Source organism: Antechinus flavipes, chromosome 2 (genome assembly GCF_016432865.1).
Source record: "Antechinus flavipes isolate AdamAnt ecotype Samford, QLD, Australia chromosome 2, AdamAnt_v2, whole genome shotgun sequence".
Classification (NCBI taxonomy): Eukaryota; Metazoa; Chordata; class Mammalia; order Dasyuromorphia; family Dasyuridae; genus Antechinus; species Antechinus flavipes.
Window position 1 is genome coordinate 605462671 of NC_067399.1, and position 20167 is coordinate 605482837.

Below are 20167 nucleotides of genomic sequence, written 5' to 3' on the forward strand. Positions count from 1 at the left end.
CTCCCCAGTAAGACGGTCAGTGTAAATCTCTTTTGTATTTCTTGATGTTTAGAAGAGAATTCTTTGCTATGTTCCACAGATCATTGTAAATATTTCAATGTCATTTTCCAATAAAAGCATTTTCCAACAAAAGCATTAGCCATATTAACATATACTTCATTCATTTGGACTTTTAAGGATCTGACAGGAAGAGAGGAGTCAGACCAGTGATTATTTTTTGTTGTAAGGAACTCCTGATAAAGAAGTTCTATTTATAGAGATAAGCACCTGTTCTACTTACTGCCAGGGTTTTTGAGTAGTTAAGTGAATTGCTTTAAATTATGCCACTGGTATAAGACAAAGATGGAGTTTGAATTGAGGTGATCCTGATTCTCAAGTCTGCTTGCTATTCACTCTGCCATGCTGCTTCTTAAAGCTGATACAGAATATATCTCATGCCATAAGTCAATTTGCTCCTTTCATGACAATTTATTCCCCTCATTGATACCTTATTTTAAGCCTATATTCAATATATTATTGAAAAAAATGTTTCTAGTTGCATCTTCTATAGGATCTTATTTGTGATTCTCATATAAAAGATAGGTTGAGATAAAAGGATCTTTGAGACAATGCCAAAGGAGCGCCTATGGATTTGAATTTGATTTCTGAGCCATGAGTATTCTTATAAACAATACATAATAAATATAGTGGGAATTTACATTCTCTATACTGTATTCAATTACATTCTCTATACTGCATTCAATTTTGTAACTATATAGAGATGGACTCCATTGCAAATCAAACTAAAACTTCCCCAAAAGCCTTCAATGCACTTGCTCTTGATATATGCTTTGGTCACTTTCATAAAAAATTTATAAGTGAAGAGAAAGAAGATTTTGTCTATGTATCCTCTTTTCCTTTAGTTCACCATGAAAAGAGTCATGATTCTTTCTATTCATTGGACTCTCCCCCTCTTAAAGCTCTCTTGGGGTTTAGTCTCAATGCTTTGAAAACTGAATCCCCTCCAATATAGGGGATTCTGCAAGGGCTTGGTCTAGTCCAGTATCTCTCCTCAAATTTACCTTCTTCAATACCATGTTCACTTTCCTATACAGGACATCAGACAGAGATATGATAAAGTGAGATATGTTGTTTTCTGGATTATTTCTGATAAGACCAGATCACTGTTAAGACTTCTAGAAGTTCCACTGATAGTTTCAACAGATCATTTCCATCAAGTGACACCCAAATTAAGGAACAAAATCATATGTTCATATCCATGTTAATATTGGCTATAAATGAAACCAGAAGATATATAAAAAATAAGACCTAAGAGGAAAAACAGAATCCCAGAATTGGAAGGACTCTCAGAGGTCAGTTAATCCAATCTGCACCTGAATAGGAATTTCCTTTACAAAACCTCCAACAAATGATCATCCAGCTTTTCTTGGAAGGATTCTAGGGCTAAAAATAACAATATAAAGACAACATAAAACAACATAAAACAAACCAATTACATCCTGAGGCAGGTTATTACATTTGAGATAATTATTGTTTTTGCCTTACCATGAGTCAATATGTCTTTGAAATTTCCATCCATATTATTCCTAGTTCTGTCCTCTGATCCCAAGTAAAACAAGTATCTCCATGCTTCTAGCATCCAACACAGTGCTTTGGTTATAATAAGTGCTTGATAAATGTTTTTGTAACTTGAAATACCACTTTTTTGTCCCTCTTTCCTTATTCCTTCAATGCCTTGAAATATTTTGATTCTATGTGAGCCCTCATTCTATAATGACCTATGTAACAAATGATGAGAAAACCATTATATTCTCCAAAGTGGAAATTCTACAACTTCTCTCAGAGAATCCCCTCATTAAAAAAAAATCCTCTTCAGATGCCTATTGGACAATCCCATAGACATGGTTTCTATTTCTAGTACATTGATACTCCCAGGTTTCCATATTCTGTATCTCTATCATTTGCTTCATTCCTCCTATAACAATCATACCAATTTTGGTATTTATATACACCTTACTCTGAACTATGATTCCTAAACTCAAGAACTCTGTGAAAGGTAAATATATGGGAAGAAGTCTCAAGTGTTGTTTTTGCTTTCTTGTTCCTTCTCTTCTGTGTCCTATCTCTTCTCCCTCTGCCTTTTCTATGTTACCTTTCATGCCTACCACAAAAGCCAATTACCTGGGAAAAGAGAAAAAAAACCAAGGCCTCCAAATGTTATAATGTTTTTTGATTTGAGAAAATAGAACTTGTCAATGAAAATCAGGAAAGGCTAGTAAAATAAAATGAAACTCTAGGAAAGTAGAAAAATAAAAATAGCTCAGATTCTAGAAAAATAGGGGAAAAAAACACTATCCTGTGTTGCCAATCACTTTTCTCTTTCAAAGAAAAATTAACTTGGCTATAAATCAACACCCATACAATCTTTTTCTCACTAAATCCAAGCTGCCAGTCACTACCAAATTACTTTACAAAAGTTAGAATTTGTGTGTCATAAACATATATACACATATATAAGCACAGTTATATAAGTATGTGTGTATACATATCTATATCTTTGAGGAGGGAGGGAAGGAGGGAAGGACTGGAAGGGAGAGAGAGAGAGAGAGAGAGAGAGAGAGGAGGGGAGGGAGGGAGAGCTACAGAGAAAGGCAGAGAGACAGAGAGGAAGAGAAAGACAAAGACAAAGAGACAGAGAAACAGAGAGAGAAGGAGGAGAGAGAGAGAGAGAGAGAGAGAGAGAGAGAGAGAGAGAGGGGAATATGTGGAGAGGAGAGGAGAAGAGAGGAGAATAGGAGAGAAGAGAAAATCTCCTAATGGAATATAAGCTTCCGGAAGACAGACAGACTCCTTTGCCTTTGTTGTCATTATAGTCCCAATGCCAAAAACAAGGTCTGGCACACAGAAAACATCAGCCTGAATTCACTTGACTCCCAAACTCTAGCAGCAATAATTATACTTACTGGGTAAAGCCAAAGTATAAATATTGTGTTTTCATAAAGATTTGCACTTTTGAATTTGACAGGATTTGACAGGATTAATTGAATCTGGATGGGAGAGATTCAATCCAACTTTAAGCTTTTATAGAAGTTTGGAATTCAGCTCGGGAAAATTTATAAGTGACAGATAGAAAGACTGTACATGACACATCTCTATAATAGCTTCCCTCCTTCTCCTTCATAAGTTCTCCTCAGAGAAATGAATAAAGAAGTTGGGAAAATTGATTTTCATGTGCTTAATGGTAAAGAGAAATATTTCATGAGACATCTGGTAAACTCCCCTTTCTGAGTTTCCAGGGAGCTTGAGAAAAGTAGCCATTTTAAAAATAAGTGAATGGGCTTTAGGTGTCTACATCTCTCATGGAGGCCAAAGAGACAAATTCTATGAAGAATTTGTTAAACTTTTCCAAATTACGTCAATATCTACTTTGATACCCAACTTCTTCAAAGCAAAAATGGTCACAGGGGGAGATGATGAAACCAACACTAGAAAATAAGATTCAAGGATTAAGGAATTAACGGAGTCAAAGACTTTACAGACTCCTCAGGAATATTATTCCATTATGGTGTGATAGCAGTTTATTAAAAAAAAAAAAAGATTTAGGGATTTTAGTAAATGGCAAGCTCAGTAGGAGACAGCAAAGATATAAGAAACCCAGGAAAACTAATTTATTTCACAATACACTAAAAAAGTAATAGTATCCTTCAAAAAGTGAGTCAAAAAGGGATGGATATGGAAAATATCAAAGAGCAACCTTTGAAAAACAAAACCAACAAATCTCTAAACATACCAGAAGTAATTGGTAATAAATCCAACATATCATCAGTTCATTGTATACTCATCATGAAAAAAAATCAAAGTAAATACCAAACAAGAAGGAAGATTATAAACATCAATTTCCTGTATACAATTATAGGAGCTTCCATTTGTTCTGTTCTAAAGAACCCGAGACCACATCTGGAAAAGGGGAGAATTAAATTGTTAACTTATCAATTCTTATAATAAGAAAGCTCAGAAAGTACCAAAATGACCTTGGCCAGAAATGATTAATCTCCTTGATAAGGGAAATACTTGGTAGCTAAACTTGACCATATTTAGATATAAGGTGGTAGGAGATAAAGAAGTCTTCAGAATGAATGTCTTATGTGACACTCAACCAAAAACTAAATTTTAACTCTTAAAAAAAATGATTGATTAAAGACTGACTATGTACTTACTTCCTCCTGGCTCTACTTCTCCAATGGATGGGTGATGGGCCAGCCATGGGCATAAGTGTGAGTCATTTATGACCCAAGCTGAAGCATTGCAATGAAAGAAGCAAAGAAAATCATCAACAAGAAGATTCCTCCTTGGCAAAGAATTGGAAATTGGATGGACACCTGTCAATTGAGCAATGGCTGCACAAGTTGTGGTATATAATTATAATGGAACATTATCAGTTATAAGAAATGATAAACATATTGTTTGTTTACCTTTTCAGCAGATGGAGGAGCACTAAGAAAGAGAAAACATCTGGAATTCAACTTTTTAAAAAGAAAGAATATTAAAAATAAATATTTTTTAAGTGAGAAAGAAAAAAAAAGAAATGATGGTGATGGAGATGGTTTCAGAAAAAGCAACAAAGATTTACATGACCTGATACAAAGTGAAGTGAGAAGAATCAGCAGGACAATTTATATAGTAATAGCAATATTATAATAATGATGAACTATGGAAGACCTAATTAGCCTCTCATCAATACAGTGATCCAAGACAATTCTGAAGGATTTAAAATGAAAAATGCTATCCATCATCAGAAAGAGAACTGATAAACTCTGAATGCAAATTGAAGCATCATTTTTTCATTTTATTATTCTTGCTCTTTTTTGCAATATGGCTAATATAAAAATTTTATTTCACATTTCACACACATAATTAATATTATGTTGATTGCCTTCTCATAAAAGAGGATGCTGCTTGAGGGAATGAGAAAATCAGAAACTCGTTATTTAAAAAAAAAGAGATGCTAAAAATAAATAAATAATAAAATTTTAAAATTTTAAAACAAAACAAGATTTCTGTTCAGGGAGACCCAGAAACATTACAATATTTTTGCAAAATCAGAGTTGATTTCTAGGGATACTAAGAGCTCCATTGAAGGGTCAGAGACAAAAGGTAGTATCTGGATCTGAAAGAGGAATTTGGTCTCAGGATCAAACATAATTTAAAGAGTGAGCCAAACACTGGTTTGGGGATCAGGCTGAAGGATTTAATATTATAGAGAGAAGAGAGGATCTGGGTCTGCCTAAAACTCATGCAATTTTGATGCATGGTTTCTGGACATACATGCACATGTACTTTATATCCGGTCTAATAAGGCAAGCAACTCTCCCTCTGAGTTTTCCCTAAATCAGCTGCTGCAAGATGGCAAATGCTGCCATGAATAGAAGCATGACTCTTTATGGTAAAAGTCATTTTTAAACAGAGGGGCCTACTTATCCTCAAACAGCCAGAGACCAAACAGAACTTTACAATGAAACATGTATTATTCAGTCCTCGTGGGTGCCAACCATCACCTTCCACCTTAAAAAGACACAAACTTGGAAAAGACACCCACCTGACCTCTGCCCTTTAAAACTAACAAAAAGAATCTTTGTTGAACTAAATAGCATCCACATTTTCTACTCTGATACATGTGCAGCTGCAGGTAATCTATCACTTTTGTTTAAAATGCCAGCTGTGCTTTGGTTCTTCCTAATACAGTATTGCATATTCTACTTTGACAATGCCTTTGTTGGCAAAGAACCAGCCAGACTACAGCTACTGTTTGCTACTCATGTTTAACAAGAAAGGCAATTTCACAAATCAGACAGAAATTTGCATTTTTCTTTATGCATTGGCTAGTTACGACCTAGGGAGGAAAACCACCAGAAATGGAGTGAAATTATGTGGGCTTGATCTAGGTCTGCCCACTAGCTGAACGATTCAACTGCATGCTTATTTCCTTACAATGAGTAAGATAATGAACTTTCATAAGCTTTAGTTTCATTTGCTAAATAGTTGGGCTTGAAGGCCTCTGGGGTTCCCAAGCTTTAGATCTATTTTTTATTACATATACATATGTATATTACATCTACATATACATACATATACATATACATATTACATATACATATACATACATATTACATATACACACACACATATATATAGTTTACATTTATATATGTATATGTACACATATATATTTACATATGTAGACTTATTATCTGTTATTTAGATCTATTCAGAATACATATTCTGATCCACTGGACGCTGAAGAAACTATTCTACCGATTAAAAAAACAAGATAAAATATCCTCTCTACCTTTCTCACTGAGGTGATGTGATACTTGAACGATATAACCACATAAAATGCTTTTTAAATTGGTATCTTCCCTTGTTTTTAGAAAGCTGTTTGCATACCATCTCTCCCATTAAACTGTAAGCTTTTGGAGACCTGGAAGTGGTTTTGCTTTTCTTTGTATTCTCAGAGCTTAGCATAGTGGGTTTTCTGCCACATAAAAGGCACTTAATAAATGTTTACTGACTGACAGCATGTTACACATTAAGCAAAGATGTCACTTACCAGGTAATGGGCAGCCTAGAATTTCCAGTCTCAAACAGATGCTCCCATTATCAAACCATGACCGAGGGTTTATGCGGATATAACGGGCCACCACTGGAACTGGAAGCTCATTGAGAACTGGGATTTCTTTTTCACTGTTTCCTTCAAATATCTGTTTGAGAACAAAGAAGAATTTATGGTTTTGATGAAGAATGGATAGATTATCGGAGATTAGTTTTTCCCATAATTTTATACTAAGTATGATCTGAAACAATTGGGTCATACAATTACTTTTTATCATTAATCAAGTATATATTCTATGTAAGGAACTATGTAGGCATTGGAATAGGAGCTAGGGAGTACCACTCATAGCTCACGGAGCGCCAAGATTTATCTTTTTAAATTCAAACTTGGCCTTAGACACTTACTAGCTGTGTGATCCTGGCTTTTACAGTTTCTTCATGTGTAAAATGAACTGGCGAAAGCAATGGCAAACCACTCCCAGTATCTTTGCCTAGAAAACTCCAAATGGGAACATGAAGAGCTTGACATGACTTAAACAACTGAACAACAACAAGGGCACTGGAAAACAATGGCAAATAGGCAATATTTCTCTTGCTCAAAGAACTTGCATTCTACTAGGGAGACGCAACACATACATAAATGAGTATAATAAAAAGAATATTGAGGAAAGGGAAAGTATTAACATTTGGTAATGGAAAGGAAGGTTTCACAGAGAAGGTGTCATCTGAGCTGAGCTTTGAAGGAAGAGACAGATTCTGAAATGAGGAATGACTGTTTTTCAGGCTAATGAACAGAAGCAGAATATGGGTGGCCATACTCAAAGAATTGAATGTCAAAATGGTGGAATGTCCTTGGCAAAATACTGCAGAAATCTATCTTTAGGCCTGTGCTGTTTAACATTTTTAACAATGACTTAGAGAAAGGCACAAATAGTTTCTTATCAGAATTTCAAATGACACAAACTGGGGAGGCATAGATAAGTGGGTGAAAGTTTCCAAAATGAACTATTACACACTAATAATAATATACACTAATAACATGAGATGAATGATGCATTAAATTTAAAAAGGGATAAATTTAAAATCTTGCATTTTGTTACAAAAATCAAATTCATAGCTATAACATCAAGAAGACATGAAGAGACAGTTGGTGTCTGGAAAACAATCTGAGAGTATTTGCGGCCTGAGAGCTCAATATAAATCACCAGGGTGATTTGGAAGTCTAAAAAACTCATGTGATCTGGGACTGAATTAAGAGGAACATAATTTCCAGGAATAGGGAAATGGTAGGTACATTGCATCCTATTCTGACTATATAGATTTCCTGTGTTCAGTTATGGGCACCACAATTTAAAAAATAAAAACACTGAGAAGCTAGAAAGGGTAAAGAGATGATCAGCTAGGATGGTAAAGGGATTTCATTAGGTGTCACATGGAAATGGTTAAAGGAACTGGTGGCCCATCAATTGGAGAATGGCTGGGTAAATTGTGGTATATGAATGTTATGGAATATTATTATTCTGTAAGAAATGACCAGCAGGATGAATACAGAGAGGACTGGCGAGACTTACATGAACTGATGCTAAGTGAAATGAGCAGAACCAGGAGATCATTATACACTTCGACAACGATATTGTATGAGGACATATTTTGATGGAAGTGGATTTCTTTGACAAAGAGACCTAACTAAATTTCAATTGATAAATGACAGACAAAAGCAGCTACACCCAAAGAACGAACACTGGGAAACGAATGTGAACTATTTGCATTTTTGTTTTTCTTCCCGGGTTATTTATACCTTCTGAATCCAATTCTCCCTATGCAACAAGAGAACTGTTCGGTTCTGCAAACATATATTGTATCTAGGATATACTGCAACATATCCAACATATAAAGGACTGCTTGCCATCTAGGGGAGGGGGTGGAGGGAGGGAGGGGAAAAAAAATCGGAAAAGAAATGAGTGCAAGGGATAATGTTGTCAATATAAAGTAATCATTAAATAAAAATTAAAAAAAATAAAGGAACTGGTGATACTTAGCTTGAGAACACTGAGATGGAGGGTAAAGATAGTGAAATTATAATTGTCCTCAAATATTTGAAGGGTTGTCATGAGAAAGAGGGACTAAGCTCATTCCATTAGGGCCTAAAGGCCAAAATCTATTGTGAATTTGAAAGGAAGACAATTTAAGTTTGAAATAAGAAAGGATTTCCTGCCAAATAGAGCTATTCAAAAAAGGAATGAATTCTTCCAAGAGGCAACTGGATTTCTCTACTTGGAAATTTTCAGTCTTCTAGAAGCTCATTGACCACTTGTAAACTATATTAGAAAGGGGATTCATTTTTGGTTTGAATTGGGCTAGATTGTCACTGGGATCCTTTTTCACTTTTACATGCTGTGATTCTTAAGACTGAATTCAAGGAACAGATAGCCTTTGAATTTGGCTGAAACACAGAGATCATAAAAGGGAATTGCATGAAATAAGAATAGGAGGGCAGCTCAGAATAGGTAATGGAAGAACTCAAATGTGAGATAAAGAAATTCTAATCATGTATTGGTAACTATATATGAGTAGTATTCATTAAGTCATTCAGCATCCAATAATCATTTATTAATTGTCTACTGAAGGCACTCTACTAGTCATGGTGATTAATTGAGGCATAAAGGAGTATGAATATCAGCTTAGGGCATAAAACAAACAGTAAAATCTATAAAGGAAATTGGAGCACTATAAATACTTAGTAGAGATTATGGGAAAAGCATACAGAGTTCACAGAAAGGCAAGCTCACTTCCAGTTAAATGGTGGATATGGAGAGAGGTGGGAATTAGATTCTAACTCGAGAAAGTATAGTGTATTGGGAGCTGCCTTGGATTGGGTTTCAGATCTAGCTCTACTGGGGCTTCCTGGGAGGCAACAAATAAATCATTTATCTCTCAGATTCTCACCAGTAAATGGAAAAGTTGAACCAGATTAGTGGTTCTTAAAATGGAATCCTTGGACTCAAAAGAATACTATGCTAAAAATATTTCAATAAAATTAATTTCCTTTGTGATTTTATATATTTTATTTTATGTAAACAAAATTTTGAAAAAGGCTCTATAGGCTTCATCAGACAACCAAAATGGTCCATGACATAAAAAAGATTAAGAATCTTTAACACAGATGACTAATAAGGTTTATTCCATTCACTTTTTAACCCTGAAAATTTTCCCAGCATACTTTTCACTGTCTTGTGCTTAGCACAGTGCCTGGCACATAGTAGGCATAATAAATGTTTATTGACCTACTATGGTCTACTATGCCCACCTTTGAGCTGAAATTATTAAGAATCAACGAACACAATTGTTGGAATCCTTACAAAGTGTTGTCATTAGAATTGATAGAGACAATAATTATCTAATTTAGCATGGTTCAGTATGATTGATCTGATCCTACAGGGAGATGTTATGAGCCAGAACTTGAAACAAGGTGATAACTCAATGGAATTGATGGAAGCAATGCTTGTGTGCTTGGGTTTGCACCTTTGAGAGTTCACACATTAGCTCACACACATTAGTTCACAAGTTCGGGAGATTCACAAGTCACAAACCCACAATCCCACTCTCTCAGAGGAGGACTCAACCTTTGGATTCACATTTTTAAAAGATCATATATAAGAAGCTCTTAGAGCTTCAGTCAGAGAGTCACTTCAGAAGATTGCCAGGAGTCGGAGTTGAGCTAGAAGCAGAAGCTTCTAGAGGCAAAAGATTAGCAACAAGAGCTCTCGGAACCAAAGAAAGCTCAAGTGTGTTCAGTTAAGGAGATTGACAAGCTAGAGACTGCAGTCGAAGCTGCAAGAGCTCTTGGAACCAAGGAGGGAGAGAGGCCTCTAAGAAAACTAACTGGGCCCAAGGAAAGAGAGGAGACTTGGAAGGAGAAAATAAATATTTGGATATTATCAGCTGATTGTATTTGAAGTGATGATTGATCTGAACTGAAACTAAGGCTGTCTCCAGAAAACCTCCCCAAGAAATCTGCTCACAGAGAGCCATAATATATTATACAAAAGAAGTGAACACCACACATAATGACTTTATTTGAAAGCCCTTACAAAATTCTTTTTAATAAGCTTTTTATTTTCAAAATATATGTACATTCACCCTTGCAGAATCCTGTGTTCAAAACTTTTTCTCCCTGCTTTCCCAATACCTACTCCCCTAGATAGAAAGCAAATCAACATATATTAAACATATGCAATTCTTCTATACATATGTCCACAATTGTCATGGTACATGAGAAAAATTAGATCAAAAAAGAAAAAAAAATGAGAAAGAAAAGAAAATGCAAGTGACAACAACACAAAAAGGTGAAAATATTATGTTGTGAATCACATTTGGTTCCCATGATCCTCTTTTTGGATGCAAATCACCTCATTATTGAAAACATCCACATCCATCAGAATTGATTATTATATAATTTTATTGTTGCTATATATACAATATTCTCCTGGTTTTTCTCAATTCACTCATCATCAGTTCATGTTACTCTCTTCTGGCCTTTTTGACATTATGCTGCTGATAGTTTCTAATAGAAAAATAATATCCCATAACATTCATATGTCATGACTTATTCAGCATGATCCAATGGGCATTCACCCAGTTGCCACCACTGTAAAAAAGAAATGCTACAAATATTTTTGCACATGAGGGTCCTTGTCGCTTTTTTATGATCTCTTTGGGAAATAGGCTCAGTAGAGATATTGCTAGATAAAAGGGTATGTACAGTTTGACAGCCCTTTGGACATAGTTCCATATTACTCTCTAGAATGTTTGGATCAATTCACAATTCCACCAACAAAGTATTAGTGTCCCAGTTTCCCCACATCCCCTCCAATATTTATCATTATCTTTTCCTATTATTTTAGCCAATCTGAAAGGTGTGTAGTGGTACTTCAGAGTTGTCTTAATTTGAATTTCTCTGATCAACAGTGATTTAGACCATTTTTCATATGACGAGAAATGATTTTAATTTTTTTATCTGAAAATTGCCTGTTCATATTCCTTGAAAATTCATTGATTAGGAGAATGGCTTTTATTCTTATAAATTTGAGTAAATTCTCTATATATTTTAGAAATAATGGCTTTATCAGAACCCTTGAATGTAATTTTTTTTCATTTTTTTGATTTCCCTTCTAATCTTGTCTGATTGGTTTTGTTTGTACAAGAACTTTTAAACTTAATATAAGCAAAATTATCCATTTTGAATTTTATAATGTATTCTTGTTTTTTGACCATAGATTCCTTCCTTTTCCATAGATCTGAAAGGTAGACTATGCTTTGTTCTTGTAATTTGCTTATAATATCATTTTTTATGAATGATTATTATATATTATATACATATATTATATAATTATTCAATTATGAATCCTTTTCAACCTTATCTTACCATATGGTGTTAGGTGTTGGTAATGCCTAGTTTCTGCTATACTATTTTCCAATTTTGTCAGTAATTTTTGTCAAATAATGAGTTCTTTTCCCTTTTCTCTTTCCCCTTTCCCTTTTCCAATACCAAACGGTTTTAATGACTGCTATTTCATAATGTAGTTTTAGGTTTGGTACAGCTAGTCAACCTTCATTTGCATTTTTTCATTAATTCCCTTGAAATTCTTGATCTTTGTTCTTCCAGATAAAGTTTGTTATTGTTTTTTTCTAGCTCTGAAAAGTAAGTTGATGGCAGGTTGATTGGTATGGTACTGAAAAAGTAGATTAATTTAGATAAAATTTTCATTTTTATCATATTAGCTTGGCCTACCTACAAGCACTTAATAACTTTCCAGTTGTTTAGATCTGACTTTATTTGTGTGGAAAGTGTTTCATAATTGTGTTTATATAATTCCTGACTTTGTCTTGGCAGGTAAACTCCCAAATATTTTATATGATCTATAGTTATTTTATATGGAATTCCTCTTTGTATCTCTTATTGCTTGATGTTGTTGGTGACATATAGAAATATTGATGATTTATGTGGATTTGTTTTGTATCTTTCAACTTTGCTAAAGTTGTTAACTGTATATAGTCATTTTAGTTGATTCTCTAGGATTGTTTAAGTATACCATGACATCATCTGCAAAGTATGATGATTTTATTTCCCACTACCTACTCTAATTCATTTAATTTCTTTTTCTTCTCGTATTGCTAAAGATAACATCTCTAATACAATACTGAATAGTAACGGTGATAGTAAGCAATCTCATTTCACCTCTGATCTTATTGGGAATGGTTCTGGTTTATCCCTATTACATATGATACTTGCTGATAGTTTCAAATAGATGCTAGTGAGCATTTTAAGGAAAACTCCACTTATTCCTATGCTCTCTAGTGTTTTTAATAAGAATGGGTGTTGAATTTTGTCAAATGCTTTTTCTGTATCTATTGAGATAAATGTATGAATTCTGTGAATTTGGTCATTGATATAGTCAATTATGCTAATTATTTTTCTAATATTGAGTCAGGCCTGCATAATTAAGAATGCAAACTTATGATGAAAACTTGCTGTAATCTCTTAGCTAATATTTTATTTAAAATTTTTGCATTCATATTAATTAGGGAAATTGGTTTATAATTTTCTTTCTCTGTTTAGACCCTACCTGGATTAGGTATCAGCACCATATCTATGTCATAAAAGGAATTTGGTAAGACATCATACCCTACTTTTTCCAAATAGTTTGCATAGTGTTAGAATTATTTGTTCTTTAAGGTTGGGTAGAATTCAATTGTAAATCCATATGGTCTTGGAGACTTTTTCTTTCCTATTTTAAATCAAATTAACTAAAGGCTTATTTATGTTTTGTTTTGTTTTGTTTTTTATAAAACCAAATCTTAGTTTTATTAGTTCAATAGTCTTCAGAATTTCAAATCTGGTATTTAATTTGGGGGGGGGGGTTAATTTATTCTTTGTCTAGCTTTTTTTGTTTCATGCCCAATTCATTAATCTTCTCTTTCTCTATTTTATGTAAGTTAGCATCTAGAAATATAAATTTACCATAAGAACTACTTTGACTGCATCACAAAAATTGTGGTATGTTTTCTTATTATTGGCAATCTCTTGGATGAAGCTGTTGATAGCCATTCATTCTTTAGCATGAGATTATTTAGTTTCCAATTAATTTTTCGTCTATTTTCCCTGGCCCTTTATTACATGTAGTTTTTAACTGCATCATGATCTTAAAAAGATGCTTTTATTATTTCTGCCTTTTTGCATTTGATTTTGAAGTCTTTATGTACTAATATGGTCAATTTTTTATAGGTTTCATGAATTGCTGAGAAGAAAGTGTATTCCTTTCTGTCCCCATTCAAAGGTCTATCATTCAAAATTTTTCAATAATTCTATTTCCCTCCTTAACTACTTTCTTATTTATTTTGTGGTTCAATTTTTCTAGTTCTGATAGAGTAAGGTTGGAATTCTCACTAGTATAGTTTTGCTTTCTATTTCTTTTTGCAGCTCTCTTGCGTCCTCCTCTAAGAATTTGGATGCTATACCAATTGGTACATATATATCTAGTATTGATATTATTTCATTATCTGTGGTACTCTTCAGTAAGCTATACTTTCCCTCCTTATCTCTTTTAATTAGACCTACTTTTGCTTTTGCTTCATCTGAGATCAGGCTCACTATCTTTACTTTTTTTTTTTTTAACTCTAGTAGAAGCATAATAGATTCTGCTCCAGCCTTTTACCATTATTCTTTATGTATCACTCTGCTTTAAATGTGTTTCTTGTTAACAACATACCACAGGATTCTGGCTTTTAATTCAATCTGTTATCTGCTTCCACTTCATGGGAGAGTTCATCTCATTCACATTCACATTTAAAATGACTAACTCTGTATTATCTGCTCTCTTATTTTCCCCAAGTTATACTTATCTCTTCCATTTCCCTTTTTCCCTCTTCCCCAGTGTTTTGCTTCTAATCACCACCTACCTCAATCTGCCCTTCCCTTTTACATCTCCTCCTCTTTTTATAATCCCTTTCTCCTTCTACTTCTGTTCTCCCTTCTATTATTTCCCCCTTCCCTTTCTTTCTCCTCCTACTTCCCTATAGGAAAAAGTTTCTATATCAAACTGAATATGTTTGATATTCTTTCTTTGAGTCAAATCCAATGAAATTAAGGTTCACATGATATTCATTCCTCTCCCTTGTTTCCTCAAGTGTAATAGGTCTTTTTTTGCCTCTGCATGTAATGTAATTTGCAATATTTTACCTCCCTTTTCCTCCTCTCTCATTACATTCCCTTTTATATTCCAATTTCTTTTTTTATACCTTTCCAAAAAGTCAAAGTAGAACTATGGCCTCTAAATATAATCTTAATAAAAATACAGTTCTTATGAGTTAAACATATCATCTTCCCATTTAGGGATGTAAACATTTTAATCTTTAAAAATATGGGGTTTTTTCTTCCCTTTTTATCTTTTTATGCTTCTCTTGAGTTCTACACTTGCAGATCAAATTTTCTGTTCAGCTCTAGTCTTTTCATCAAAAATAAATGAAAACCTCCTATTTCTTTGAATATCCATTTTTTCCCCTAAAAGATAATGCTTAATTTTGCTAAATAGTTTATTTTTGGCTGCAGTCCAAGCTCCTTTGCCCTTTTATCATACTCTAGGACCTTTGATCTTTCAAAGTGGAAGTTGCTAGGTCCAGAGGAATCTTGATTGTGGCTCCTTGATATTTGAATTGTTTCTTTCTGGCTGCTTGCAGTATTTTCTCTTGATCTGATTATTCTTAAATTTAGCTTTGATAGTCCTCAGAGTTGCCATGTTGAAGTTTCTTTCAGGAGGTGATTGGTGACTTCTTTTAATAGCTATTTTATCCTCTGATTGTAGGACATCAGGTAAGTTTTGCTTGATGATTTCTTTAAAGATATTGTCTAGACTCTTTTTTTAATTGTGATTTTCATGTGGCCCAATAATTCTTAGATTGTCTGTCCTGGATCTGTTTTCTAGGTTAGTTGTTTTTCCAATAAGGTAATAAGCAATTTTCTACTTTTTCTTTTTTTTTTCTTTTTTTGTTTTGTTTGAATGATTCTTGTTGCCTCATTTGTAGCATTCATTCACTTCCATTTGTTCAATTCTAATGTTTAGTGAAGTATTCTCTTCAGTTAGTTGTTTACCTCCTTTTGCCTTTGGTCAATTTAACTTTTAAATGAATTGTTTTGTTCACTGATTTTTTCCCCCCATTTTACCAATGCCATTATTTAGGGGAGTTGTTCTCTGTTTCCAATTCAGCAATTCTGTTTTTCATGGCGCTATTGTCTTTTTCCATTTTGCAAAATCTCTTTTTAAGATGTGATTTTCTTCAATTTCTGTTTTTTTCCTTTCCAAAGCTCTCATTTTCTTTCCCCATTTTTCTTCTAATTCTCATATAAGATCTTTTTAAAACATTTTTCCAAGATGGCCTTTAGAGTTGGAGACCAACTTATATCACCCATTAAGGTTTCATCTGAAGAAGTTTTGCCTTTAGTGTTCTCAGAGTTGGAGATCTGTTCTTCCTTGTCTCCATGATAGCTATTTATAGTTAGAGCTCTTTTTCCCCTTTTTGCTCATTTTTAAAGGTTGAGGTCTGCTCTTAGGGCAAAGGGGAGATTGTCCCAAGCTTCCTCAACAGGTGACAAGGTCTTCACACTGCTCTGGGGCTGGTGCTGCTGGCTTCCTTCCTATGCTGCTTAGGTGTAACCAATTCTGGGACTCAGGGGCTCATTAATTGCCTTTTTTATCTGCTGATCCATTGATTTCTGAACCAGGACAGAGTAATCGAAGCTGCTGTATTTTGGCTGTGAGCCAAAATAGATTCCCCAGCATGGAGTCTTTCTGCCCTGGATATCCCTGTACTGAACCTGCATTAGTTTACCTCACCCCCTACCCAATTGAAATAGACTTTCCCTAAAGTTCTTCCTAAATATCTTCTGCTGGAAATGTGTTACACTCCAAATATTTGTGGGTTCTGTCACTCCAAACCCACTCAGAGCCTTGATCTGGTGTTGATTTTGAGGGAATCCAGAAAGAGCTCAGACAAAGATCTGTTCACTCTCTACCACTGTGGCTCTATCCCCAACCCTTGCAAAATTCTTTGTCGAATTTCTTTATTTCTTCAACTATTCTATCAAAAGTGCCACATATGCTAAAAAACCTCCTCAGTGGCAGCTCTCACAGTGAGTTCCCTAATGAGCACTGTCAGTTGACATGACCAAAGGATCAGGTTTCCTATATATGACAAAACATCTGAGTGAGGACTTTGTGTAGGGATTTAAGAAATATTCTTTGGGGATCATCTTTGATATGAGGAATTCCTGATGTATCAGGATAGACTGGCTTCCACTCTTCAACTTATTATCTCAAGAGAGGACATTAAAGAGTTGTTACTTTTCTAGGGTGACAGCACTAGTATGTGTCAAACATGAAGCTTAAACTTAAGTCTCCCTATCTGCAAAGACATTCTCTATTTCCTATGTCAAATTGCCTCTTGAATTCAAAAGATGTAGGTGAGAGGTTTAGCATACAATGGCAATTTCAGAGCAATAATATGATCACAGCAAGACCTTCAATTAGGTAAAAAAAAATCACTTTAGTCATAAAGTATTTTACTGAATACACATAATTTATGCAAAGCATAAAAGGGTGATATGCTTTTTGGGTGATAGGAAAGGGAATCAGAGTCATAGGTTTGACCTAAAGTAGCATACAATCACCCACAGCTGTCTAGAGAAACACATAAATAAGCCTCTGCTGGTTGAGAGAAATAATGAATGTGGGTAAAAGGAAGGCTTCCAGACAAATCACCATAGCCCTGAAATAGGCAAAGAATACACACACACACACACACACACACACACACACACACACACATATGAATATACACACAGCCTAAATCACAAAATTTTATATCAAAAGGTACTTTTAAACTACTAATGGAACAGATGATAATGAAAATTCAATTTTAATAACATTTTTGACTGTTGTGAAATTCCACAGAAGTGGATATCTCCATTATACATTTCAGCAACAATACTATATAATGATCAGTTCTGATGGATGTGGCTCTCTTCAACAATGATGAACCAAATCAGTTCCATTTGTTCAATAATGAAGAGAACTAGCTACACCCAGCAAAAGAGCTCTGGAAAATGAGTGTGAACCACAACTTAGCATTTCCATTCCTTCTGTTTTTGTCCATTTGCATTTTTTATTTCCTTCTCAGGTTATTTTTACCTTATTTCTGTCTGATTTTTCTTGTGCAGCAAAATAACTGTATGGATATGTATATATATATATATATATATATATATTGTGTTTAACATATACTTTAACATAATTAGCATGTATTGGTCTACCTGCCATATAGGGGAGAGGGTGGGAGAAGGAGGGGAAAAGTTGGAAGAGAAGGTTTTGCAAGGATCAATGCTGAAAAATTACCCATGCATTTATCTTGCAAAAAAAAAAAAAAACTACAGTAAAAATTAAAAAAAAAAAAGAAAGAAATGGATAACTCAGAGTGAGTTTCATTCTTCAGAAAATTAGCATGGAATTTCAAAGACCAATGAAAATTACTAATAATTTTGAACAAAAACTCAATTATACATAAAAATTCCCCCTTGTTTTCATTTTTGAGTGAAAGATAAGAATCATCACACTAATAAATAAACCATAAAGTAGGCATAGTTTTATCTGGTATATCTGTAATGTGGCTAAAGATAACATATCTAATAAATTCACTAAATAGGCATTCATATATATATATATATATATATATATATATATATATATATACACATATATGTAATTTTATATATATCCTTATATTTTGTTCATATATGTTTTCATATATGGACATTTATGTCATATGTACCTACATTTATATATTTCTTGTATAGCGTAAATATATAGATACCCATTTAAAGATTTTCTTAAGTGAGTACTATGGAGCAATGGAAAGAATGCTCAACTGGGAATCTGGATGCTTAAAGTGCTAAGTTTTGGTTCTTCCATTAACTAAATAAATGACTTAGGGCAAACTGCTTTTCCTTTTCAGGCATCATTTCAATATCCTCATCTCAAAAATGGTGGAATGAATAGGAACTACAGGAAATTATCCCTAACATCACTGGAGATTTTGAGTAGAGGTTGGATAATCATTTGCCAAGTTTCTATAGTTCCAGCTATGTCCACTGTTATTGATACTTACCATATCTCCTGATCCATTCTTAACAGTGATCCAAGTATGACTGTCATTGCTTACCATCACCTTGTACGATGTCACCCAATCACTCCTAATCAGGAAGCAAAAGTAAACTAGTGTTGGTATATGTGCTTTAAAAAAAAAAAGAAAAGAAACAAACCACGACAAAAAATAGTAGAGCATATAAACAACACAAGATTTGCATGTGTGTGATTTTTAAAATAACCTCCACAACCTGAGTTACAAATTGATCTAATATGGAGAACCAATATCATTAAAAGAATTGAGTTACAAAAATGAACGTGACTCTTTCCCTCATGGTCACAATCTTTCCCCCAAAAAAGTTGGATGTATATAATAATCACAGACTAGAGTCACTGCTTCTTGAGTCCTTTTGAAAGTCTAATGAAGGAAAAACACAGCCTGACAATTCTCCTGCCAGAGGAGGTGAGACAGGAAAATACTCAGAATCCATATGTTCAGGAAATCCATTTTTCCTCACTGTCTCATCTTACTATCATTTAGATTTGTAATGAGACAATTAGATTTTAATGCATTAGAAATCATAGACAGTCTAACCATCCTTTACAAATATTGACATGTTTAGGTTCTGTTTGGAGGTTTTTTTTTTTCCCTTTTCTCTAATGTTTGTCCAGATCTGTGACTTCATCATCAAACCAGAATCCGCAACGTGAAGCCTCCCAGCACCAATAAGTTTCAACAGTGGGGAATCTTAAAAGACCTATCTTAGCACTGACTAGTCTGACAAAGCAGAAATACATCAGAGGGAGTATTTGAACCCAGCTTTTCCTCACTCCAAAACTGGCTCCCTAGCCGTATGTCAGCAAAGACTTTCTCTGGAGCAATTGTTGTTATTTTTTGGTCATTCAGTTGTTTCTGACAGTTCATGATCTCATTATGAGGTTTTCTTGACAGAGATATTGGAGTAGTTCACCATTTCCTTCTCTGGTGGGTTATGACAAAAGAGGTTATGTGACTTAACCAATGTCACATAGCTACTTAGTGGGTATTTGACTCAGATTTTCCAGTATCCAAGACAATTATGTTGTTCAGTGAATAGAATGCTGGAATCCAGGATATCTGAGTTCCTTTCCAGTTGCAAACTTTAACTTCTGTTTGCTTATGAGTAAGGAAGATTTGAGTTCAAAATCTGGTCTCAGATACTAACTAGTTGTGTGACCCTAGACAAATTACTTAACCTCTGTTCACCTGAATCCACGGGAGAAGTAAATGGCAAATCAGACTAATACCTTTGAAAGAAAACCCTATACTGGGTCATGACATGAGTGAATTACATCACTGCTATACTGCTTTCCATCTGCAGGCT

The 20167-nt window shown here is 34.2% G+C and overlaps 1 protein-coding gene across 1 annotated transcript in view; it reads right to left on the reverse strand.

Moving 5' to 3' along the window:
- CPXM2 (carboxypeptidase X, M14 family member 2) overlaps window positions 1-20167 on the reverse strand; it is a 264562-nt gene that overhangs the window by 94586 nt on the left and 149809 nt on the right. Inside the window, exons 5-6 of the mRNA XM_051981609.1 lie at window positions 18826-18910; window positions 6608-6758 (exon numbers count right to left, since the gene is read on the reverse strand). Of these exons, the coding sequence (XP_051837569.1) occupies window positions 6608-6758; window positions 18826-18910 (236 nt within the window). The remainder of the gene's footprint in view (window positions 1-6607; window positions 6759-18825; window positions 18911-20167) is intronic.